The sequence below is a fragment of the Pan paniscus genome, chromosome 7 (genome assembly GCF_029289425.2).
Source record: "Pan paniscus chromosome 7, NHGRI_mPanPan1-v2.0_pri, whole genome shotgun sequence".
Classification (NCBI taxonomy): domain Eukaryota; kingdom Metazoa; phylum Chordata; class Mammalia; order Primates; family Hominidae; genus Pan; species Pan paniscus.
This window is the reverse complement of record NC_073256.2, coordinates 140,952,922-140,978,408: the sequence shown is the minus strand read 5'-3', so window position 1 is coordinate 140,978,408 and position 25,487 is coordinate 140,952,922. Positions and strand designations below refer to the sequence as shown.

The following is a 25,487-nucleotide window of genomic DNA, read 5'->3' as shown; positions in this document are numbered from 1 at the left end:
GTAAACAGTCTTATGAGGAAGTGGACGGGCTAAATTTGTGTTGTGTGTGCCTTTGAAAATACAGTCTTCTAGCCAGGCACGGTGGCTCACCCCTGTAATCCCAGCATTTTGGGAGGCTGAGGCGGGTGGATCACGAGGTCAGGCATTCAAGACCAGCCTGGCCAAGATGGTGAAACCCCGTCTCTACTAAAAATACAAAAAAAGGCCAGGTGCGGTGGCTGACGCCTGTAATCCCAGCACTTCAGGAGACCAAGGCGGGCGGATCACCTGAGGTCAGAAGTTCAAGACCAGCCTGGCTAACATGGAGAAACCCCGTCTCTACTAAAAAAAGATAAAATAAAATACACAAATTAGCCAGGCATGGTGGCAGGTGCCTGTAATCCCAGCTACTCGGGAGGCTGAGGCAGGAGAATCGTTTGAACCCAGGAGGCAGAGGATGTAGTGAGCCTAGATCACGCCATCGCACTCCAGCCTGGGGGACAAGAGTGAGACTTCGTCTCAAAAAAATACAAAAAAATAGAAAAAAAAATTAGCTGGGTGTGGTGGCAGGCACCTGTAATCCCAGCTACTCAGGAGGCTGAAGCAGAGAATTGCTTGGACTCCGGAGGTGGAAGTTGCAGTGAGCTGAGATCACACCACTGCACTCCAGCCTGGGCAACAGAGCGAGACTCCATCTCAGAAAAAAAAAAAAAGAAAAGAAAAGAAAAATAAAATATTATCTTCCACATGTTCTACAGAATAAGGCCCATTTCCATAGTTCAAGTATAATAAATAGTAACTAATAAGATGCAAGGAATTATTTCATTATACTTGTACCCCAGTAGACACATTTGTCCCACATCTGGAAATTTGCTGAGTGAGCTACGCTCCATGCCCTCAAAACTTACAGTTTGATGGGGAAGGTGGACATGGCTTAACCGAGTAAAAGATGGAGGTGCAAACTTTGCATAAAGATAATGACAATAAAGACCCATTGTCATTGGCACTGTTAGAAGTTCTTCATACATATGATCTCAATAAATCCTCAAAACACCCTTTGAGGTAGGTACTATCATTATTTCCATTTTACAAATAAAGGAAGTATGGTACAGAGATGTTAAGTAACTTGCCCAAGATCACACAGCTTTTTAGGTGGGGAATGTGATTTGAACCCAGTGAGTCTGGCTCTAGTCAGGGTTAGAGATAAGCCTGGGTACCAGTTGGAGTCCCACCACATTTGCTAGGTGATCTCACGCAGGCTATTCAACTTTTCTGAGCTGAAGTTTCCTCATCTATAAAATGGGAATAGCAATTCCTAGCCCACAGGTTTATGAGGAGTATGTAACAGGATTCTGTTTGTGAAGTGATTGGCACACTGTCCTCAGCATGGCAGGCATCTATCATCAATGGAATAGGACATTAAAACATATTTTTTCTAAGATACCACCTTTTGACTACCTTCCCCATCTGCCTCACTAACCCGTAAAGCATCACTATTGGAGAATGCAGCTACACGAGGTAGGACTGGGGGCTGCCAACCCTCCCTTTGCTCCACCCTGCTATGTCCCTAGAAGTAATAAAATGTCAACAGGTAAAGACATGGGAATAACAGCCTTCCAGGTCAGCTCAACAACATTTGTTGATTTTTTTTTTTTTTTTTTTTTTGAGAAGGAATCTCACTCTTGTCACCCAGGCTGGAGTGCAGTGGCGCGATCTCAGCTCACTGCAACCTCCACCTCCCGGGTTCCAGCGATTCTCCTGCCCCAGCCTCCTGAGTAGTTGGGATTACAGGCACCCACGACCACGCCTGGCTAAATTTTATATTTTTAGTAGAGATGGCGTTTCACCATGTTGGCCAGGCTAGTCTCAAACTCCTGACCTCAGGTGATCCACCTGCCTCAGCCTCCCAAAGTGCTGAGATTACAGGTGTGAGCCACCGCGTTGGGCCCATTTGTTGATTTGTTGATGTAAATGTACCGTGTACCAAGAACCTTATTAGACACTGTGGCACTAAACTCCTAAGACACAGCCCTGCCATCAAGGAGCTCACAGTCCTAGACAGGAGAAGAAAACACAAAAAATCAAACACCCAGTATGTAATCTGGGTAATGTGTTATACAAAACAGTGCAGGAAAGGCAGTAGCTAAGTGTCTAAGCAATGAAACACACAGCCATGGTACATACATCGTGTACACTGCACACACCATTCGGCTACATGGGGTCCTGACCAGTCTGTGCTGTGCCTTGTGAAATTCTCTGAGTATCTATCTGTCTCTATGTCTTCAGCCTGAAGCTATAACACTGATGTTTTGCTTTTGGTGATTCTCAAATGCTCAGCTATGATAGGGCTTACAATCACAGAGTCTTTGCAAAGTCAAGCCCCCATCTGATTTGAAGGTAACTGTTCTGGACATAGCCTAGCAAGTTCTTTATCTTGAGGGGTCCAGCATTACAAAACTTCCCAGTAGAAACCATGTTTAAATAAGTGTCAGCTGAGCATGGTGGCTCATGCCTGTACTCCTAGTAGTTTGGGAGGCCAAGGCGGGAGGATCACTTGAGGCCAGAAGTTTGAGACCAGCCCGAGCAACATAGCAAGACCCCATCTCTCCAAAAAAAAAAATGTTTTAATCAACCAGGCATGGTGGTGCACGCCTGTTGTCTTAGCTGCTCAGGAGGCTGAGGCAGGAGAATCACTTGAGCTCAAGAGTTCAAGGCTGCAGTGAGCCATGATTGCGCCGGTACACTCTAGCCTGGGTGATAGAGCAAGACTCTGTTTCAAAAAAAAAAAAAAGAAGTCTCAAATTAAATTTTTTTATGGTAAGAGAAATCTAAAACAGTCAATCATACTTCAGAAGAAGCCTGCATTAAGATATGATAGCAACAATTCTGTTTGTTTGTTTTAAGGAACAGAAAGCTGAAGGACTAGAGACAAACACTGAGGCTTCCTAAGATTAGTTATTAGACAAAAAGACAAGGACAAAAATAATTGTAATTTCCTATTTGTGCTTGAATTTTAGAAGTTAAAGAAACTTTCACCAACTTTGAGCCACTCAACCCTTTATAGTAGTCAGCTATCGACACAATAATGCTGTGTAACAGTAAATCACAAAAATCTCAGTGGCATCAACAAGACACATTTATTTCTTGCTAACACATCTGTGAGGTCAACGGGAGTGTCTGCTCCATGTGTCACATCCTGGGACACATGGATGTCACTCAAGCCACTCCAGGAGCAGTGGCTACACAGGGTATGCTCTTTTCATGGAGCAGGTGAACACACAAAACATCAAGACCAACCAGGCAAGTACATACATCAGATCCTCTGCTCACATCACATCCATCAGCATCCCATTGGCTAAAGCCAGTCACATGGCCAAGCCCATTGTCAAGAATTAGAAAAATACACATCACCAAAAAGTGTGGGCACATGACGCTACTGGAAAGGAGGGAAGAATGGGTACTAATAATTCAATCTACCACAGCTTTTAAACCATCCTGAAAGGTAGGCATTATTGGCTCCATTTTTTCTTGACAGTTAAGTAAATGGGGCCCTAAGAGTTTAAGTCATTCATCCAAGGGAGGACAGGTAGTATGCTGCTCCAGCAGAATTAGAATTCAAATCTTCTACCTTCTGGCCCTCTGTGGTCTCTACAGGTATGTAGCCAGCTTACTAATACATAACTAACACACATTGTTCATAATCACATCCCAGGCGGGCATGGTGGCTCACGCCTGTAATCCCAACACTTTGGGAGGCCAAGGAAGGAGGATCACTTGAGCCCAGGAGTTTAAGACTAGCCTGGGCAAGATAGCAAAACCCTATCTCTACAAAAAATATAAAAAATTAGCCTGGTGCAGTGGTGAGTGCCTGTAGTCCCAGCTACTGGAGACTGGGGCCGAGGTGGGAGGATCACTTGAGCTGGGGAGGGTGAGGCTACAGTGAGCCATGATCACTCACTCTAGCCTGAGTGACACAATGAGACCCTGTCTCAAAAATAATAATAATAATAATCACATCCCTTAATTATGCAGATACCAATTCCCTCCAACAGAGACCAGACCCAACACTGCCTCATTTGTTAGCACCATCACAGTGTTTAACATTTGTTTGGGACTTCTTCAATGTTTTTACAAGCTTTTTTTACTATTACTACACTAATAAATTATTTACGGTGGGAAATCTAAATCAGAAAGCTCTGGCTACTTGAAAACAAACTTTATTAAAAACATCTTCCCAGTCCAACATGTAGCTTCATAGGGCACACACAATTTCTTTGCCTGAGCCTTAAAGATTACACCGAGTCAGTGGACTAGATGATATTGATGGCTGCAGAGAAAGAAGAATGGAAGAATCAAGTTTGAAGCTAATGCTTGAGTATGGGATTTTTACTCTGCTGCTGCTGTCCTGTGCAAACTAATTGCCAAATAGACCAGGCTGTAAAGCATCATAACTAGAGGTGATGAAGGGCAAGAAGCCACCCTCATGCCAGCAGCCTCCCGTATCCATTCACTTATTCACACAAATAGTTGTTGAAGGCCTGCACTGGGCCTGGCAGGGTGCAGGGGCTGAAATGCCTCCGGAACAAGACAGACCAGCTCTCATGGAGTTCCCACTGCAGACAGGGGTAGATTGTTGTAACAACAGCAAAAAGTAAAAGCAAACAGGGTAGTTTCAGATTGTACTGTAGCATTGGCCCTGGGTACATCATTTAACCCGTCTCTTAGAGGGTTCCGGTAGGATAGGGGCGCTGTTCTTTTTCTCCACTCCCAACCTGCGGGAGCCAGATACCTCCCAGGGCTTCCTCTCCTTCCCCTCCTTTGCTGCCCCAGGGGCAGGCCTGAAGGAGGACTGGTTAGTGACAGCTAACGGGCCCGGAGGGCTGGGAGGCTGTCCCTCCTCCCCGCTCCAACCCCCGCGCGCTAGGGCGGGGTTGGGGCAGTGAGCGAGGTCAGGAGGCTGCGCCCCCTACTCTCCGCCCGGCCGCGCGGTGCCGGCCCCAGCTCTGCGGACGGCCCGGGAGGCTGATCTGGCTGCGGAGGTCGATCCTGACAGCTCGGGGGCAGGAGGGGGGCTGGCCCTGCTCCTCACGCCCACCCCGCAGGGACCCAGACGCCGCTCCGGCCCCCTCCCTGCACCCCGTCAGCCCGGGAGCTGCAGGAGACCGGGGCGCATCTTTCCAAGCGCCGGGCCTCGCTCTGGGACAACGGTGTCCTGGGGGCGGGGAGGGCGCGCGGAGGTGCCAGGGGCGGCGGGGGACCCGGCCTGGCAGCACCGCTTCAAGTTTCCACCGGCGCGGTTGTGCAACCGGGAGGGGAGCGTGAGCCGCAGGCGCCTCGGAAAACAAGCCGAGCCCATAAACAAAGCCACGTGGCCTCCGGGCCGGGGGGCCGGGCTAAGGGCGGGCGGCTCTTCCGGCAACAAAGAGCTGCGGCCGGCTGCGGGGATAAATACTGCGGCAGCTACTGCCGCGCAGCACTCCCGGAGCCTGCAGCGCTTGAGATCCTCTCCGCGCCCGCCACCCCGCAGGGTGCCCCGCGCCGTTCCCGCCGCCCCCGTTGCGGGCCCCTGCACCCCGAGCATCCGCCCCGGGTGGCACGTCCCCGAGGCCACCAGGCCGGCCCCGTCTCCCCATCCGTCTAGTCCGCTCGCGGTGCCATGCCATTCCTCGGGCAGGACTGGCGGTCCCCCGGGCAGAACTGGGTGAAGACGGCCGACGGCTGGAAGCGCTTCCTGGATGAGAAGAGCGGCAGTTTCGTGAGCGACCTCAGCAGGTGAGGGGACCCGCTACCAACTTCCAGCCCCGCGAAACTGACCCGGGCTGGTCTGGGGGGCGCAGGGACGGCGCATGAGGGGCAGGCAGGGCTGGAGCGGGCTGAGGAGGGAGACCCTGACCCGGAGGGTGGGACTACGGGGCCCGATTTCTGCAGAGGTCTTCGGACCACCGGAGACAGGGAATTCGGTTTCTCTTATTGTTCAAGGTCAGTGTCTCCAAGTGGACACGACTCCTTACAGAACACCTGGTCCCTCTGAGAGTCTGATGACATTCGCGGATCGTGTCCCCAAACGTTCGCTCAAACTTAATCACACAGCTTTAGTGGTCCCTGCTTTAAGGACACCGGAGTCGCGCACTTTGCCCATGTGGGGGCGCGGGCGGGTGGGCTGAGCCCCTTCACCGCGGTGTGGCCCGGCTCCCAGCGCCCAAGCGCTGTGGACGCGACAGGTGACGGGATCCGACGCAGGTCCCGCCTGGAGCGCTTCCAGGCCCTGCCCAGGCACGGGCAACCACGAAGTGGCCGGGAGGATGAGTAACCAGGAAGGGACGGCCAGATGGTCCCTGGGGCAGCCGCTTACTGGGGGGACTTGCGAGCGGTGGAGGCTTGGGGCTGCAGAGGTGCAAAGGAGGGAAGCGGGCAGGGGATGAAACCCACAAGAGCTCTGCTTCTGGGAGGACAGGGCTCTTGCACCTGTTTCCTCGGTGGCCCTCTCGGTCGGTCTGCTTTGTATAGAGTGCACTCCGTTTCCAGGGGTGCCTGTCAGCTGCGAAAAGCCTGCCTGGCCCCGGTGAGCCTCTGGATTCGAGGCCTCACCTGAGCTCTGTGGTCTGGTGGGAAACCTGAGGTCCGCTGCGCTCCCTGCTCAGCTTGGCTAACGATGCCAGCGCCGGCTAGTACGCCAGGTAGCCTGGAATTTCTCAGCCCCTGACCGCGACAGTTGACTTTCAGAGACTCTCAGCATTTAGCCCGGTGAGGGGGGGCGATGAAAGTGATTCCAGAATGGACTGGTGCAGCCAGAGTCACCCTTGGGAGCCTTTTCCTGCCACCTTTGGTTAAAACCATGGGCCCCTGCACCCTTAAATTGACTTCAATGGAGAATTCTGTTTCTGGGCCAGGTTCCCGCTTACTGAGATTTACCAGTCGTTGCTTGGATGAAGCATTGGCAATAAATTTTGAGAAAACTATCAAGAAAATGTGGTTATTTTGGCAACTTGAACTCCCGTGCCTCCCATTTGTTTGTGATTTGTAATGCATCAAATTCCCATTGTCTCACAATGTAAAGAAAGACATTATTTAATTCTGGGGGTCTGTCCGGAGAGACTTGAGCGTATTAACCACCAGCATATAACCATTTATGTTGGAGTTACTTGGAGGCTGTCCCAGGGGAGTTTAGGGACCACCATAAGGAAATCTTATTTACGTAAAATCAGGTAATTTATTTACGGGAAAGTAAGACCAACTGCTATTGACAGACTATGTCTTTTATCGACTGGAGTTACCAATTATGCCTAAATTATTCTCCCTCAACAAAATGGGAACCTTCCTTCCTTCCTCCTTGTTCCTAAGGACAATGATCTAATATGTTGGTACTTTATTTCTGTATACAAGTTCAGGTTCTTTCTAGAAAAGTGCCGAAAGGGTCTGAAGAGTCATGTTAGAGCCGCTCACCCAAATATAATTGCAGGATGCTCCTCAGTGGAGAACAGACGATTGAGTTCAGCAGAAGATTTAAAATGTAGGGTCGTATTAATACTTACCCTACTCGGGAGGCTGAGGTGGGAGGATGGCTTGTGCCCAGAAGTTCAAGGCTGCAGCGAGTCATGACTGTGCCACTGCGCTCCAGCCTGGGCCACAGAGCGAGACCCTGTCTCTAAAAATAAATAAAAATTTAAAATTTGTTTTAAAATACCCTATACCGGCATCAGGAGAGAAACTGGTGTCACTCTCCTTTAGAAATAGTGGTATCTCTGTCTTCACAGTATGGAAGACCTGAAGATGGTCTTAACTTACCACAAAAGTTTAGACTGGGCTGGAATCAGGTGGTTTCCTGCACAGCCCCCCTCCCGTGTCCTGTTCATGAGCCTCTTTTTCTTCCCATTTCACACCTGAGCTGGAGCTGTCACATCCATCATCATTACCGCAAATAGTCATTGATATACTGACCACCTGTGGTCCTTTGAGTCAGCGTTTAGGAATCATTTGGTAGCCTCCTAGCAAAGCAGCTGGCTGTTTGTTTGCAGGGTATTTTTTTTTTCCAGCAACTGTAAACAATCCCTTCCCTGCTTAGCATGAGAAGCCTGCAACTTCTTAAAAGCAGTTGGCCTTCTGTGGTCTGGGTTTGTCATCTCAAATATCCTCACTGTTTTTGGTCTTGGTGATGTTTCCCCGTGATGTCAGGTTTGGACTGCCTGCCTGCACAGGTGAAGCTGAATGCCTCTCCTGTTATGAGAAAACAAAAGGCAGGCCCTTAAGCGGGGAGGGACCGTGAAACAGAGAACTACAGAGACATGGTAGACTGACTTCTCTAATTCCACAGACCATTCTGCAAACGGCCCAAACAAGAGCCCGGGATGAAGGATGCATTTGGTGGTTTTCAGCCTGGGGTTATTGTTTCGTGTTGACCAAGTCTTGTCCACACAGCACACCTATTCTGGACTCAGCTGGCCATCTTCTCTGTGGTCTAGGACTCCAACCTTCTCCAGTGTAGAATGTTACAAATCCAGTCCCAGCCATGTGTCCAGGAGTGAGATCATGGGAGGATTTAAGATAAGCTTAAAGCAGGACCCCTTCTCAAAAATGTTGAAATTATATAAAATAGAAGGGGAATGGCAATTGTTAAATATGCTGGGGCAGATTTAAAATGCAAGGAAAGAGCTTGGCGTGAATTGGGATGATCCAAGAATGCTTCAAGGAAGTGGTGGTTCAGGCACCCGCACAGCCCTCCTCAGCAACCACCCCCTCACCGCCCACCCCCAGGATGAGTAACCTAAGCTGTCTGAGCCTCTGCCACTCTTTTCTAAGCCTACACTTCTGTCATTGAAGACTGACTCAAATGTTGCTTTACTGTATGGCTGAGGCTGGACCCGGAAGCAGGATGTTTACCTTGGTGCCTGGATAAAAATAATAGTTAAGATTTTATGAGTGCTTACTGTGTGCAAGGCACTGTTCTATGAGCGTTATACACTAGGCTGTTTGTTTCACCACAGCACTCCGGGTGCTAGCCTTGTGAGTGTGGCGATCTAGAAATGCGTCAGTAAATTGGTGTAGAAATCTCTACTGGCTTTAATCAGGCTATATAACTACAATTAAACCTCTGGGGGCACGTCACAGCTTTCTTAAATGGTTTTTATTGCAAATGAAATGAGAAACAGGGCTTTATTTTTTTTTCATTCCCTTCTTTATCTGCTGCCAAAACAGACTTATTTATGGTCTGATTTTGAATTTTTTCTACATTTTTAAAAAGTTGCCTTAAAGTATCTTGGTATGTGGTAATGTGGGGCTGTGCAGTGGATCTTTTTCTTATTCTAGGCCTGTGCCTATAAAAATCAAGATTAGTAAATAGTGACTACAAAATAGCGACTTGCTGGCTATTATTGAATTTAGTGAAGAAAGCAGCCTCGTTGAGATGGTTTTGCTTATTAAAAAAAAAAAAATCCTGTGCTCCAATTCCTAAATGGTGGTGGTTTTTCTTGTTAAAAATTTCAGTTGTAATTTTCCATTGGCTTTGCATTTTCTTGAAAAGGACACGATTGAACTCTCAAAATAGCCTCTAACTGAATATATTATTGCTTAAAAGAAAACATATAAGTAGGCAACACAAATAAACCCCATAGCCCTTCTTTCCAGACCCTTCCTCCGGAATCTAAAACCTAATACCAAGTGAAAATATAGGGTTTCTCTTTGGTTAAAACTTTTCTACATTCTACGGTGAGAGAACATCATCAATTATGTAAAATTCTTTCTAAACTAGCTTTTGAAATGAGTCACTCAGGCTTAAAGCAGGTTATTGTAGCTTCTGAGGAAAGTGAGTGCTCCAATTCCTTTAAAGAACGTTTTCAATTGGAAAAGAGTAAGATGAAATCTAAATATTTGAACTTGCTAAGTAATGATCACAATCTATGGCCCAGGCTCAGAAAATCTGCTACTGAACCTTAAATGTTGAGAATAAGACAACCTCATTTTATGATTCTCTACATGTGGAATTTATACTGTAGGTTTTTGTTGTTTGTGGGGGTTGTGTGTGTTCTTTCTAAGTAAGCCTTCATGTGGTATTTTTGCACACAAAATGTTCTAGCTTTGCTTTCTAAAGCTGTTCTCAGCTGTGGTACATCATGGACCACTCAAATGACCTTCCATCGTTTGCTGTTTTTCTCAACATTGATTGAAATGTCTTAAGTTAGCCTCAGGAATTCAGTTCTATTCTTTGTTCTGTCCCTCTTTTCCTTCTGACCTTGGAGCAGATAATCAGCTGGTTAGTGATTCTGTACCCCTATAGTCATGCAAATAGACAGAAACACACTCATGTTGTACAAAGCCTGGCCCAAAATACTCATCCTTGGCTTGCTTTTGAAGGTGCCTCTGAGAGGACATTTCTGCAGGACTCTATCTGAAACCTAAAAATATCCTGTTTCCCTGAATGAAAAGGAGAAAGCTATTGAGTTTAGTAGGAAACTCAATAAATGGTATTAAGCACGGCCTTATGAAGGAAGATTAACAAATGATTATTTATCATGTTTGTCCTTAAGGGTCCAGAAAAGCAACACTGAGTATATTGTTGGAGATGTCACATGTAAGCATATTAGCAAGATACTTATACTAACCGAAGTGCTACTTGAGAGACTATTGTATTAATAACAAAAAGATACTAGAAGTTGCTTCAAATCTTTTCTCTTCTACCATTTACACAATGCCAAGGAAATAGAGAAGTGCAGATGTACATAATTGTACCCAACAGATGTATATCCGAAAAAGATGTAAATCAAGTTACATTTTAAATTCAGCAGAGAAACTCAGAACATTAAAGGAGTATAAAATAACGGTGGTATAGCAAAAAAAAAAAAAAAAAACCCTAATTTATGTTTTACCAGTTGGCATTATAAATCCTGTTTTACATACTTTGTGGGGGTTGAGGGAGTTAGGGAACCTATCTTATCATACCTCAGTATTTCTCCTGCATTCCTTCTGTGGAAATTATTCAGAGATTTACTTTGAAGTTACATTGTATAGTAGAATAGTTCATTACCCCTCAAATGATTGCTCAGCCCACTGAGGGAAGTAAGCATCTGGCCCGAGATGAGCCTGCCCATCCTTCAGTGACCTGTGAATTAGGCAGGTACATCCAATGTCTGTTCAGCCCTTATAAATTTATCAATTATAAGTTTACCTTGTATAGTCAAGACCCAAGGTCTTCACCTCACAGCATGATGCGTAGTGTGTTTTAGTCAAGGCACTACATAAAACCTAAGCAACTGGCACTACACCCAAAGTATCTCCTAGAAATGGAGTTTATAAGTCAGATTTTTGTAAACATGATCGTGTTTTAAAGACGTGTTAGAAGGATGCTACTTAAAAGCAGCTTAAGTATACTTTAAATGGATGAATTGTATGGTATGTGAAGTTTATCTCAATGAAACTTTTTTTTTTTTTCTGAAGAAGCAGCAGCAGCTTGGGGTAGATACTTTTGCAAAATGAAGGCATTGTGTAGTACAGCGATACCAGTAATCACCCCTCCCCCCATTCGTCATTTTTGTTTAAAGTAATATGGTAATACTCTGCATTGCTCTTAGTTGAAGAGTGGAGTGCTGTGTGTCAAATTACAATGCAAGGCACTGTTAGGGAATTCAAAAGAAGTAGAAGCTCCCATCCCTGCCTTCCCCACAGATGTGAACATGTTTCATCCTAAAGGAGAAGCCTGTGACTGTATAGACTCTTTTTTCTTTGAGTGATCATTTTATTGTTTTATTTTGTTTGAGAAGCCTGTATGTTTGTTTGTCTTATAACTCAGTGAGTTATTTATAGAAACAGCTCAGGTTCATATATAGCTGTTACAGCTCATCCTCTTTGTCTTCTGTTATTCATAGTTACTGCAACAAGGAGGTATACAATAAGGAGAATCTTTTCAACAGCCTGAACTATGATGTTGCAGCCAAGAAGAGAAAGAAGGACATGCTGAATAGCAAAACCAAAACTCAGTGTAAGCCATTTGTTTTGAACTTCAGAAAAAAGCTGTTTGAAGATAGTTATGATTGGTTCTTGGATGAAAAAAAAAATAACACCTCCCATGTCACACATCTGCCTCAGTGTTTTACTGTGTGTCACTGACAGAGGTTACTGAGATCTCAGCACTCAGAAACCTGGCTGTGCATTTTACAAGCAAGATTAACATGTTCTTTATAGTCTTGTTTGTAAGTCAGTTGCTAGTTGAGGGCCTTTTTTTCCTGCTAGTCATTTGTATTTGACATAGGTTATTTTACAGTGATGTGGTCAGCTGAATCAGTTCCAGTATGTACTTTTATTTTGAACTGTTTTGAGGCTTTGAAAACAGATTTTTCTCCCTCTTTCCTTGTATAAATCTTATTAACATTTCTAGATACTATATGTAAGTATCAGCAGAGAATATAAAGTGGTATTAATAGCAGGAATTACAGGTTATTTTATCTGTAATGCATGTTTTCCTCATGTTATCTGTTTGATTTTCATGGACTGATATAAGTTTCAGGTTTGGCATTTAAAATAAACTTGTACTTGAGTGTTAGGGGTTTTTTTTTTTTTTTTGGTGTTTTTTGGTTTTTTGTTTGTTTGTTTTTTGAGACAGAGTCTTGTTCTGTCACCCAGGCTGGAGTCAGTGGCATGATCTTAGCTCACTGCAACCTCCGCCTCTCAGGTTTAAGTGATTCTCGTGCCTCAGCCTCCTGAGTAGCTGGGATTACAAGCACCTGCCACCATACCCGGCTAATTTTTGTGTTTTTAGTAGAGACAGGGTTTTGCTATGTTGCCCAGGCTGGTCTCAAACTCCAGAGCTCAAGCGATCTACCCCCCTCTGTTCACAGCATGTAACTCAGTCTGTCAAAGCCTAATTTCATTTTTGCCGGGGGACGCGGTCTCGCTCTGTTGCCCAGGCTGGAGTGCAGTGGCACAATCTTGGCTCACTGCAACCTCTGCCTCCCGGGTTCAAGTGATTCTCCTACCTCAGCCTCCCAAGTAGCTGGGATTACAGGTGCCCGCCACCACGCCTGGCTAATTTTTGAATTTTTAGAAGGGATGGGGTTTCACCATGTTGGCCAGGCTGGTCTTGAACTCCTGACCTCTAGTGATCCGCCTGCCTCAACCTCCCACAGTGCTGGGATTTCAGGCATGAGCCACTGCATCTGGCCTGTAATTTCTTATGGCATAATGCTTTAGAAAAAAAATATATAATAGTTTGGAGCTTTGGTATATGAAATCTGGCTCTCAAAGATTTAGAGTGCTTCAGACAAAGCAACTTATAGCCCCAGTATTTCTACACTGCAGAAATTAAGCACTTGAAACTTCTTCAGTTGTCAGTAGAGTCCTTATCTTTTTTGTCAAAACTTTTAAAACTTTGGAATAAATGAAATGAAATGTCTTAAATCTTGAGCATGTTGCAGATGTTAAAGCTGTGTATTCTTTTTGTCTCTGTAGATTTCCACCAAGAAAAATGGATCTATGTTCACAAAGGAAGTACTAAAGAGGTGAGCATCCCATTCATTTACTAAGTTATACTGAACCTTATCCCTTCCTGATAGCGCAGGGAGGGATATGGTAGGGAGAGAAATTACTTCGGATCATGAGAGTCTTCTTGGATGTGGGAGATGGCAGCTATTAGTCTATTATTTAGCCAACCATCAGAGTTTAGAACACAGAGAGAAAGAAGCAAAAGTCACTAGGTGGACCCTCTAGTCGTTCAATGAGATTATGTATGTAAAAGTGCTTTATAAAGATTGACATGCCCATCTCAACCATATTATTATATTGTCCTGGGTTTTGCCTCAGGGCAAGGTCTCCCTTTTGTTCTAAGATCTCTTTGGACTTCAACTCAGTTAAATTTCAGTCCTGGAAGCGCTAATCACTAAATATAGTAGAAGTTTTCAGTGCCTGCTCAGTGTGATGTGGGAGGGGACAAGACATTGTAATAACTACATTTGTATGGTACTTTATAAAGCCCTTTTATGTATATTTTCTCTCTGCACAGGCATTTGCTAAAATAACTAGGATACAGGCAATATGAAAGAATTTCTATGACTGTCAGGGACCTCAGTGAACATCTAGTCCCCTCTGTGATTTGAGGTCCAGAGGGGGGTCACTGATATTCCCAAGACCACCCAGATACTCAGAGCAGAGCTGGGACTTTATACTCCCAATTCCCTCTGTGTTCATAGGTTAAAAGATCAAAACTTCTTTTGCTTCCTCCCAAAACCTTATAAACACTTCTGATGATCACAGTGAGAAAAGCACTATTGGTATAAGGCAAGGTGGTGACACAGTTGGTGCAGGTAGGTCTAATTCTCCTCCCAGGGGTACGTTACAGTCACCAACCATCATGGCCTCCCATGTCCCGTACCCTGCTCCCAGTCTTTCCTTAATAAGCAATTACTTATGATTTTTCCAGACTAATATGTGGAAAAATTATAAGCAAGGTCCCAAATGGTACAAGTCACGAAAAGGGGGTGTTTGACATGTGAGGGGCTGACTGAGGCAGCTGCTGGCTGTGTTACCCATCTTGGTGGCTCTCAAGGGCTTGTGGGTACAGGAAAGAAGCCAGTGCCCCAGGTCACCTAAGATAGGCATCAGGCTCATTCGGCAAAATCCAGTTGGGTTGTTCTAACTGGCTCATTCTTACTTGGATGACCTCTGCATGGCAGGAGTAAGTTCTGTGCCTTTGTTTTCATGTTCAGCGCCATGGATATTGCACCCTGGGGGAAGCTTTCAACAGACTGGACTTCTCAACTGCCATTCTGGATTCCAGAAGATTTAACTACGTGGTCCGGGTAAGTCTCAAGTGCCTAAAGGCTCATCCAGGCTCTTTCCCAAGTTGAATCATCTCTTTGGGTTGTCTTGAAGTAGTTTCCCCAAAAAATTACTTTTTAGGACCCTAAGAATTTTGAGGCAAGCAGAAAACAGACCCCTCAATCTCCTTCTTCCCCAACGTACTTCAAGTTCTTAAGTGAGTCCTACTAGGATGTCCCTGAGATTGGCCAGGATGGGCAGGGGCCGCCATAATACCCCAGTGAGTCGGTTAAAGAGCCATTCTCTTCAAGTGAAATTTCACACCAGGCCCCTTCCGAGCCCACCCTGTGGATACATGGGAACATGTCACAGGCAACGCTGGCCCTGGCAACAGCCTTAGCAAGAGAGAATTCAGCAGGAAGCAAGCCCTAAAGCACTTTGGACTGTTTCAAAACCCTGCATCTCTGACTGTTCTCACTGTCTCCCTCTTGTCCTACTTCAGCTGACTCTGGGGGACCCCCAAGGCATTCTCAGATGAGGCCACAAAACTGGATGAGTTAAAGCACCTCCGTGTTTTGTGCCTGTGGTTCCCTTCCACCCCCATGTGATAACAGTATTCAGTCCCATGTCCACCTAAAGCTTAAAACTGCCTGTTTTGGCCGGGCGCGGTGGCTCACACCTGTAATCCCAGCACTTTGGGAGGCCAAAGTGGGCGGATCACCTGAGGTCAGGAGTTTGAGACCAGCCTGGATAACATGGTGAAATCCTGTCTCTACTAAAAATACAAGAAAATTAGCCAGGCGTGGTGGCAGGTGCCTGTAATCCCAGCTACTTGGGAGGCTGAGGCAGGAGAATCGCTTGAACCCGGGAGGCAGACATTGCAGTGAGCTGAGATTGCGCCATTGCACTCCAGCCTGGGCAACAGGAGTGAGACTCCATGTAAAAAAAAAAAAAAAATCTGACTGGATCTGTTGCTTTCCATTTTAAACCGTATTTTGAGAAAAAAAAAAAAAAAGGCTGGGTGCGTTGGCCCACGCCTGTAATCCCAGCACTTTGGGAGGCTAAGACAAGCAGATCATGAGGTCAGGAGTTCGAGCCCAGCCTGGCCAACATAGTGAAGCCCCGTCTCTACTAAAAATACAAAAAAAAAATTATCCAGGTGTGGTGGTGGGCGCCTGTAATCCCAGCTACTCGGGAGGCTGAGGCAGGAGAGTCACTTGAATCCAGGAGGCGGAGGTTGCAGTGAGCGAGATGGCGCCATTGCACTCCAGCCTGGGCGACAGTGCGAGACTCTGTCTCAAAAAAGAAAAAGTTAATGAGCAAAATATTAATGATGAAGGTAGTAAAGCAAATCAGCTTAACCATGACTGTCACATTATTATTTCTAATTGGTTTATTATTTTGTTCCCCCTGCCTGCCCTCCAAAGCTCCCTTGTGTATTTTTGTCAGCAGTCAACCTGGGAGGTAGCAGCTGTTTGGGTTTTAGGCTTAGAAGTAGGAGGGAATTTTCCCCCTGTGGGTGTGGTTGGTTTGGTTTTTATTTTCTTTTTCCTGGGTTGTTGTGCTTCTCGGTGCCATGTCACTGAGTCAGATGATTGCAGAGGCTCAGCCAGGGTGATGACATTCAAGGCCCCTTGAGGCCTGGATCCTTCACCTGTCATCTGGGCAGATGCAGGCTTGGCTGTCCAAAGTGACCTGATAAAAACGCAGGCCTGCAAGAAGCAGGTTAGGAGCTGTGAGCTGAGCCTGTGACCACATGAGCAGATCTATTCACTCTTCGGCTAAGCTCTTCTTCCAATCCAAAAGGGATAAAAATAAGAGACCTTCTTGGGTGAAATGTTCATGCCATTCAGTGTGACTCTGCAAGTTCACGGAGGTCACCTAGTCCTCCTAGGGCCCACAGACTAGTCTAGGCTGGTTGGAAATGGGCCCAGGATGATCTGGAAACTTCCATTGCTAAGAATACAAATAGTTTCCATCTTCTAGGTATTAGAGGAAGACACTTAGATCTGATGTCTTATTACAAACTGATCTTCAAAATGGTCAGTTTTTAGATGGTCTTCCTTTCTACCTGCTTTTCCTTTTACAAGAAATAAAGCAAGGAACAAGCATCATGATAGTGAAAATCTATTTCATCAATATGTTCATTTTCACCTTTTATCTTTTCAATAACCCTTTAAAATATGGGTGCTTTTATTATCTCTCTTTAAACAAATGGCAGTACAGTAAGATAAAATGACTTGTCCATGATCACAGAGGGATGAAATCAAGACTTGAAATCTGGGCAGTCAGAGTCTACACTTTTAACTGCTACCATGAGTTCTCTGTGAGCAGAGGAGCTGAAGTAAAATAGCCTGAGGGCAGGTCCCAGCTCCACTGATTTCAAACTGTCTCAGCCTCCCTAAGACGTGGTTTCCTCCTCTGTAAGAATGACTTACCTCAACTTCCCGGAGTAGCTGGGGAAACTCAGTGATATAAACAGAAGCACTTTGGACACTAGAATCTATCTGCTGTGCAAAGTCAGCCGCTAATGTTTACTGTTACCCACTTACCAAAATTATTGATTTCCCCCTAAAACGCTTTTCAGTTGAGTTGATTAAAATGTTTTCTACTTTTAAAAAACTAATTGGTGAATCTGGCAATTGCTTAAGACTCAGCACAGAGAACACGTATCTAAGAGTATCTAATTGTAAAATACATCATGAGCACTTTGCTTTAAATAATCTTAGAGAAACTGCTGAATGCTTTCAAAGTTGTTAGGTTCAGAAATAGTGGAAAAATATTTCTATTTTGCAAAGAACAATTTTTCCCCATCACTATTAGAGACCTCTGTAATTTGAGGAATAATATGTTATTTTTATGAAGAACTTAAAACATTTTAATGATAGCCACCGTGTTTTGAGGTTTTCCTTCTTAGGAACTCAGTATACTTCTCATACATTCTTATCCTTAAACCAACTCTGCAAAGTAGCTTGCCAGTATATTATCCCCATCGTACTACTTTGACCTAATGGTGTTTAAATGCTACAATGATTACTGGTTTTGCTAAGGAGCTAAACTGATTTTAAGGGCCATTTGGGAAAAAAAAAAAAAAAAAAAAAAACATTCAAAGCCTTGAGAGCCAAATACATTTTCTGAAAATCTGTTATGTTCATGCTGGTTGTCATCTTCCAAAAAAGAGACATGCAGAGGTAATAAAAGAGATGGCTAACACTGCTATCTCAAAATATTATCATTTTTATCACTCAGCATGAAAATTTCACGAATGTTTAGAGTCAGAAAATTTTTTACTATAACTTAGAAAGATGTTTATATAACATTTCTACATCATTTTCACTGGCTACAAGCTACATGCATTGGCCCTGCTCCCTCCCCTACACAGCCCCAATGACATAAAGACAGTTCTAGCTATGTGTTTGAAAGATTTCACATCTCTAGAAGCAGCAACTTACCTACTTATGGAAGGACATTTAAAACATAGTTTACCCTATACCTCAAGACCAACACATTTTGGAAATTCCCTTGAGGAGCTGGAAGGATTCCAGAGGCCGAGCCAGTCAGACTGGAAGTTTGTAACCATGAGTAGGTGAGTGCTGACTAACCAGGCCACAGAGAGGTCAGAGGATCGAGTGAGTCTTGGGCATCAAGTCAACCAGGAGAAGGTTTCGGAGACCATCACCCACGTAATGGCTCTGCAGTGAGCCTGCTGTGACCCCAGTGGTTCTCAGCCCTGGCTGCACATTCAAATCACCTTCGAAGCTTGTTAGACTACAGAAGCCCACCTCTGGAGCTTCCGATTTAATTAGTTGAAGGTGGTACCCAGGCATTGCTACTTTTAAAATATCTGCCTGCTGATCCCAATCAGTTTTCAAGTTTACAGACCAGCTCAGAAACTGCTTTGGAGCCCAGATATTATGTTTTGCATATTAATGAGAATTTTTAAACAAAGTGCACTGAGACGTTAAACTCTAGATACGACTTCTGGGGCGTGTACTGTGGTCCATCAGGAATTTAGTGATGGAAAGAGGACAGCCCCTCCTATATTCCAGCTCAAAGTTCGAAGCTTCTTTTTTTGTAATACTTTCTGCAAATCAATCATTTTACTTCTCTAAACTGTAAATCTAGGATAACCATACCTGTATTGAAGCATTTTTATGAGAATGAAAAAATAAAATGTAAAAATAAAGGCAGTGGGTGTGAAAGTGTTATATAAATTTCAAAATGCAATGTAACTTACTTTTCAGAAAGTTAAGTAGGATTTTAGCATATGCAACCATCTTTCCAGGGTGATTAAAACTTGAAGACTGAATTCATGGGCCAGATACAGTTGGGGACAGAGATTAGCCTATTTGCAATGGAACTTTTGAGGTCCTTAGAATGGTCGTACATTTTTTAAATCTTTATATTCTCCCCAGTGAGGCTCAGTGACAGAAAACACCAACATTTACCCAAACAACTGCCCCGTTCCCCTGGTCCTTAGTGAGTTCCTTGAGAAACTGCATTATTGGGATAAGATGGAATTAAGATAAAAACTGAGCAGTACCAATAAAAAATATGACTTTAAAAGGGCATGAAAGCAACCGTTATTTAGTATCTGTTATTGCTGAATACAATGTAATATAGAACTTGAACTTGAATTCAAACTTACACTCCTCCAAAACCTGTATTATTTTCTCCAGGCCCTGCCACTAGCCAGTGAGGGAAATAGATGAAATAGATCTGACTCTACCTTGAAGGTCTGCAGCAGGGGTCAGCAAACTTCTAGCCCTTAGGTCAATAGCCTACCGCCTGTTTTTGTATGGCCCATGAGCTAAGAATGATTTGTACGTTTTTCAATGTTTTAAAAAATTGAAAGGAGTATAATGTTTCATAACACATGGAAATTATGTGCAGCTCAAATTTCAGTATCCATAAATAAAGTTTTATTGGAACACAGCTACGCTCATTCATTAGATACTGTCTATGGCTGTTTTTGTGCAAAATGGCAGAGTTGGGTTCAGAGTTGAGCAACAGAGAGCTTGTAGCCTGCAAGCCTAGAGTATTTACTATCTGGATTTCTACAGAAAAAAAAAATTATTGCCCCCTGCCATACAGTCTGACTGATAGCCTGAGAAGTATGCATTAAAAGAAGTTACCTACCCTGACACCATGAGAATGAATTTGAAAAGAACCAAGATGTGGTAGAGGCAGATAGGCTATGAAGTTTCAGAAGGGTAGCATCACTGTGGGCAGGATATTCAAGAAAGACTTCAAGGAAAATGTGGGGTTTGAACTGGTCTTGAGTAGGAGTAGAACTTAGGGGAACTGGTTTGAGGTAGGCAGCTGTAAGGTCTGTTCAGAGATCAGTGAGCAGAACATTCAAGTATGGACAGAAGTAGCACAGTGTGCTTTAGAATATAGGATCATGGGCTGGGTGTGGTGGCTCACGTCTGTAATCCCAGCACTTTGGGAGGCTGAGGCAGGCAGATCACTTGAGGTCAGGAGCTCAAGACCAGCCTGTCCAACATGGTAAAACCCCATCTCTACTTAAAATACAAAAATTAGCCAGGTGTGGTGGCACACACCTGTTAATCCCAGCTACTCGGGACGCTGAGGCAGGAGAATCACTTGAACCCGGGAGGCAAAGGTTGCAGTGAGCCAAGATCGCACCACTGCACTCCAGCCTGGGTGACAGAGGCTGTTGTTTTAGAAACTCTGTCTCAAAAAAAAAAAAAAAAAAAAAAGATCATCGAAGGGTGTTGCCACAAGCTGGTTATTATGATCTTGGTCAGGCCTCACTCGCCCATCTGTAAAATGGAAATGATGACAATAGTACCCTGCTCCTAGGTAAGATGAGGACTAAATGAGATAAGCAGTTTATGAGTGTTAGTCATGTGTAGTAAGAAGTTTATAAACACTAGTGATGATTGTGCATTTAAATATGGCTAGAAAAGGACATTGGACAGACTTGAGAAGAGGCTTTGAGTGTGAGGCTATATTATCTAGTATGCAGGAGGAAGCCACTGGAAAAAAAACAAGAAACAGCACCTCGGCCAAGCAGTGTTTCAGAAAATCATGACTTCTAACAGGCTCTGGCATCCCCAGATTCCATCAACCAGCAAATTATAAATCTGTTACTTTGTGGTTTACGAATTCCATCTTTGTATATCTACGTCTTTGATAAGCACAGTCAAGCTGTACAGTAGGCAGATGTTGTTAACCCATTTTAGAGGTAAGGAAGCAGAGGCCAGGGAACTGGGTGATTTGCCTGCCCAGGAAGGGACGTGGAATAAAGGCAGGACCTAAGCCTGGTTCTCCGACTCCTGCTCCAGTGTTCTCTCCTTTCGACTGCATTGCTTAGAGGGCAAAATGCAAAATGGAGCCTGCCTTTTATCACCACTAAAATATTTGCACACATGCACACAGGCTATCACAGGAGAGGTTCTTAATGCCAGAATGACCTTTGATCTGATTACTCCTAGCTCTCTCTGTAGAATGAGAATAAGCCCAAGTCTACAGCAACTGTAGCTACCGTTAACAGCCCAGAAAGGTCACGGAGAACTTGAGTACCAATTTTCTCACTGGAGTAAACTGACCCGTATGTGCTAGCAGATCAAGAAGGACAAATAAAAGCTTGCAACCCCAGTTTCTTTGTCCCTCTGCAGCAGAGCATCACAACCTAAACTGATGCACATTCTTATTTTTTTTCTGCGTTACCACCCTAAGTGCATTTGAATGTTTCCAGCAAGTTACTGCATTCCTACCACCCCTGAAAGCATTTTCCAAAAACATGTTTTAGTTTAAGTTGACTGGCGGTTTGGCAAACAAAAGGCTGGAATATGGCACGATGACTCAAATTTAAACTCAATGCCTTAAATTAAGGGCATGCTGTTGCCAAGCCCCTGGTGGGCCTTGATGTGCATCAGCATCCTGGCCCCTTCACACAGGTTCCTCTGCCACAGTGACCTTGGATTCACTTGAGGCTGTACATGCAGAGGCCTTCCTCTGATGGAGGGTGGCCTCGGCCACCTGGGCTTTAAACTGGTGCTGTCTGGGATGGAGAAAAGGCCAACCACTGCAGCAGCAATAAAGCCAAAAGAGCAGAGCCACGGGCCCATTTGAAAATGATGCACAGAGCCGGGCATGGTGGCTCACACCTGTAATCCGAGCACTCTGGGAGGCCACGGCAGGCGGATCGCCTGAGGTCAGGAGTTCGAGAACAGCCTGGTCAAGATGGTGAAACCCCGTCTCTATTAAAAATACAAAAATTAGCTGGGTTGATGGCACACTGCTGTAGTCCCAGCTACTCTGGAGGCTGAGGCATGAGAATCACTTGAACCCGGGAGCCAAGATCGTGCCACCATCCTGCAGCCTGGGTAACAGAGGGAGACTCTGTCTCAAAAAAAGATAAAAAGAAAAAAGAAAAGAAATGATGCACAGAAGTGATTGTGATCCCACCCTTCTGAAACTTCATAGCCAACTGCCTCTACCACATCTTGGTACTGGGGTCATTAACTTTGAGGGTACAGGGTGGGTCCTTCAATGACTGGTTAAACTGTTAGTGATTTCACAGGAGGAAATCTGTATCTCTTGGAATTTCTGGCCTTGTTAGTCATTATTATTAGCATTCAGACAGGCAGATCCTGTGGTGTCTAGGTGCCCACGGAAGTGGGGGACACTCACAGACAGGGGGACATGGCCACAGAATTGGAGGGGGCTGTGTAGAAAAAGGAGGCCACCTGAAGAAGTGGGAGATGCCCACACCACCCTAGATGTAGTAGGGTATTTGAAGAAGTAGGAGGGTACCCACAGAAATTAGGGTTCCCATGGAAATGGGGGAAGACTAAGACTAGAGCATAGACTCCTAATAGTATAAAATAACTTAAGCATGCACTCTCAATTTATGCATATTCATAAATTCACTTATAACTCATATACCTCTAAAAGATGCCAGTAATGATGTCTACCCTGCAGTGTTGCTGTGAGAATGAAATTGAATTTCAACCTGGTAAATGCTGTAGAACTGCGCCTGGTATGTGGTAACATTCAAGGAGTGTAATGGTTGTTGCTGTTACTGTCATCATCAACTTTAGGGACCTTATTGTGGACATTAGAAAATACACAAAATCAGAGATTAAAGATGATATAAAATACTGAGATTTCTGTTTTATTATTTTTCTACCTGATTTTCTTTCCAGTACCACTTCAGAGACTGCTGGATCAAAAGTGTGCCCATTTTGTATAATTTTTTTTTCTTAATGACTCAGGATCTAAACCTATACCACCAGCATCCCAGCAGTGTTTTCTTTCTTTTTTTTGTTTGTTGTTGTTTTTGTTTTTGTTTGTTTGTTTTGTTTTGAGACGGAGTCTCACTCTGTCACCAGGCTGGAGTACAGTGCCGCGATCTTGGCTCACTGCAACCTCTGCCTCCCGGGTTCAAGCGATTCTCCTGCCTCAGCCTCCTGAGTAGCTGGGATTACAGGTGCCCGCCACCATGCCCGGCTAATTTATGTATTTTTAGTAGAGACAGGGTTTCACCACGTTGGCCAGGATGGTCTCTATCTCTTGACCTTGTAATCCACCTGTCTTGGCCTCCAAAAGTGCTGAGATTACAGGCATGAGCCACCACACCTGGTCAATGTTTTCTATTAAAATTCTACCTAAGCATCTAGGCTCTGTTGGGGGCTTATCATACCTTGGGATGTGCCAAATTGGGTAGGTGAGCTGGGTTTTCAGTGCCAGTCCCACAGACCTTTTCTCATCCAAGGAGGGATGCTCCCAAGAGTATTTATACTGTGCTCTGAGTATCTGGGACCCAGAATCTGAAGGCCTCATGAGTCCACTACAGGAAGAGGTCTCTGATGGCAAGGAGTGGGAATTGACGGCATCCTCCTGCTAGGTCTCCACATGCGGCAAATTGCTTTAAATGAATGCTTTTGAGCCCCTGAACGGGTATTTCTATTTCGGGCCCAAGCACCTAGTGTTGCCATAGCCACTTGAGAATCGTGTCAGACCTAGCCCCTGCTTGTCAGGTACTTCTGGGCTACTCTGGGGGACAAAGTATAACTATTCAAATGGCAAGTTGAATTAGTACAGTCTAGGAGCCTTGGAGATGGCTTCTTGAAAGAGGTAGAACCTGAAATTCTCCTTCCTTGAGGGACGGCCAGGATTTGGCCAGATGGAAAGGCAAGTGGAAGGCTTTGCAGGGACAAGCAATGTAAGCAGAACCTAGAAATGGGAAGGAACAAAAGTGAAGGGGAATGATTGTGGGTCAGGGGCCAATGGCGATGTGACATTCAGCCTATAGAACCATAGGGCAGAGGTGACAGTTGCTGGAATAGATGGGAGCTCAGTTTAAGGAAGATCGCCAAGCCAGACATCGCTGTTAGATGGATGTAATGGGGAATAAACTGCCATTGTCAACTCAAAAGTAACCAGGGCCAGGTGTGGTGGCTCACACCTGTAATCCCAACACTTTGGGAGGCCGAGGCAGGTGGATTACTTGAGGTGAGGAGTTTGAGACCAGCCCAGCCAACATGGTGAAACCTCATCTCTCTTAAAAATACAAAAATCAGCCGGACATGGTGGCAGGCACTTGTAGTCCCAGCTACTCAGAAGGTTGAGGCAGGAGAATCATTTGAACCCGAACGGCAGAGGTTGCAGTGAGCCAGCTCACACTACTGCACTCCAGCCTGGGCAGTAGAGTGAGACTCCATCTCAAAAAAAAAAAGAAAAAAGTAACCGGGATGGGTAAAAGATGAAGAGGCAAGTATCTCTCTGCTGAGAATACAATTAATGCATGTAAACTTGGCTCTCCTTATTATTTTAACTCCCTCTGTTAAAAGAGAGCTGTTTCACTTGCAAATAATATTTATCCAATCTTGACATGCCTGCAGATTATTAATGTCGCTGAAATTTTTTTCTCTTTCAACCTGTCAGTGTTCAAGCTCAAAGTCAGAACAAAACTTTCCAGGTTTTTTATCTGTGTTATTCATTGAGTAAATAAGGGTCTTGGAAGTACCCAGCACTCAGAGCAGAGAGAGACACTGCCTAGTCTAACTAAAGGTTTATTATAGAAGATGCAACCTTCCTATAGATGGGCACCCAACTTGGGTATTGAGCATGTGAGGCATGGCAAGGCTGCTTGAGGCTGGGACTTGTTTCTGCCTTTGATAACTCTGGCAGATTTTCCAATCAGACACATACTTCATACTGTAACACCCCACTGTTATACGAGATAAGGAATTTGGGGATAAATTGTGTTCTTATTCTTAACAATTCTGTATGAGAATGATAGAGCATGCTTAGGCAACAGCCTTGTGGTTTTGTCCTTTTAAACTAACAGGTAGAGGAAGCTGCTATTTTTGTTGATGCTTCTGAAAGCCCAAGTGTTTACTGTCCCTCCAGATCTCGGGCTGCTTGCCCTTCTGGAAAGTGTTTGGGATATGTTTGCATTGTAAGTAATTTACTCCTAGGCCCATGCCACTCCTGGGGCATCAGTCTGGAACTAGTCTCCATATAGATATCAGCCTGACCAGCCAGATGGTCCGCCATTGACCTTGATGTGTCATTTGGCCATCATGAGCCACCTCATCTATAGCAGAAGGAAATTCGGGTAAACTGTTTCCTGAGTCCCTTCCAGCTACAACACTCTTTGATTCAAAAAGACAAATGTATGTTTTAAAAAACACTATTTGTTGAGTGCTTACCATGTGCCAAGCTGGGGGTAGAGTGGGAAACAGGACAACACTTGCTGTCTTGAGGGTTCCATCCTAATTAGCCTATCAGCA

The 25,487-nt window shown here is 44.7% G+C and overlaps 1 protein-coding gene across 3 annotated transcripts in view; it reads left to right on the top strand.

Annotated features, from left to right (window-relative positions):
- The first annotated feature begins 4,839 nt into the window (after positions 1-4,839).
- The window catches only part of FBXO32 (F-box protein 32), a 43,905-nt gene continuing 23,257 nt past the window's right edge, over positions 4,840-25,487 (top strand). The window contains exons 1-4 of one of the 3 annotated variants that reach the window (XM_003820479.5): positions 4,840-5,751; positions 11,835-11,947; positions 13,414-13,463; positions 14,667-14,759. In XM_003820479.5, the coding sequence (XP_003820527.1) occupies positions 5,636-5,751; positions 11,835-11,947; positions 13,414-13,463; positions 14,667-14,759 (372 nt within the window). In that variant the 5' untranslated portion in view covers positions 4,840-5,635. The remainder of the gene's footprint in view (positions 5,752-11,834; positions 11,948-13,413; positions 13,464-14,666; positions 14,760-25,487) is intronic. The other 2 variants (XM_024929864.5, XM_063606888.1) reach the window with 2 other exon arrangements.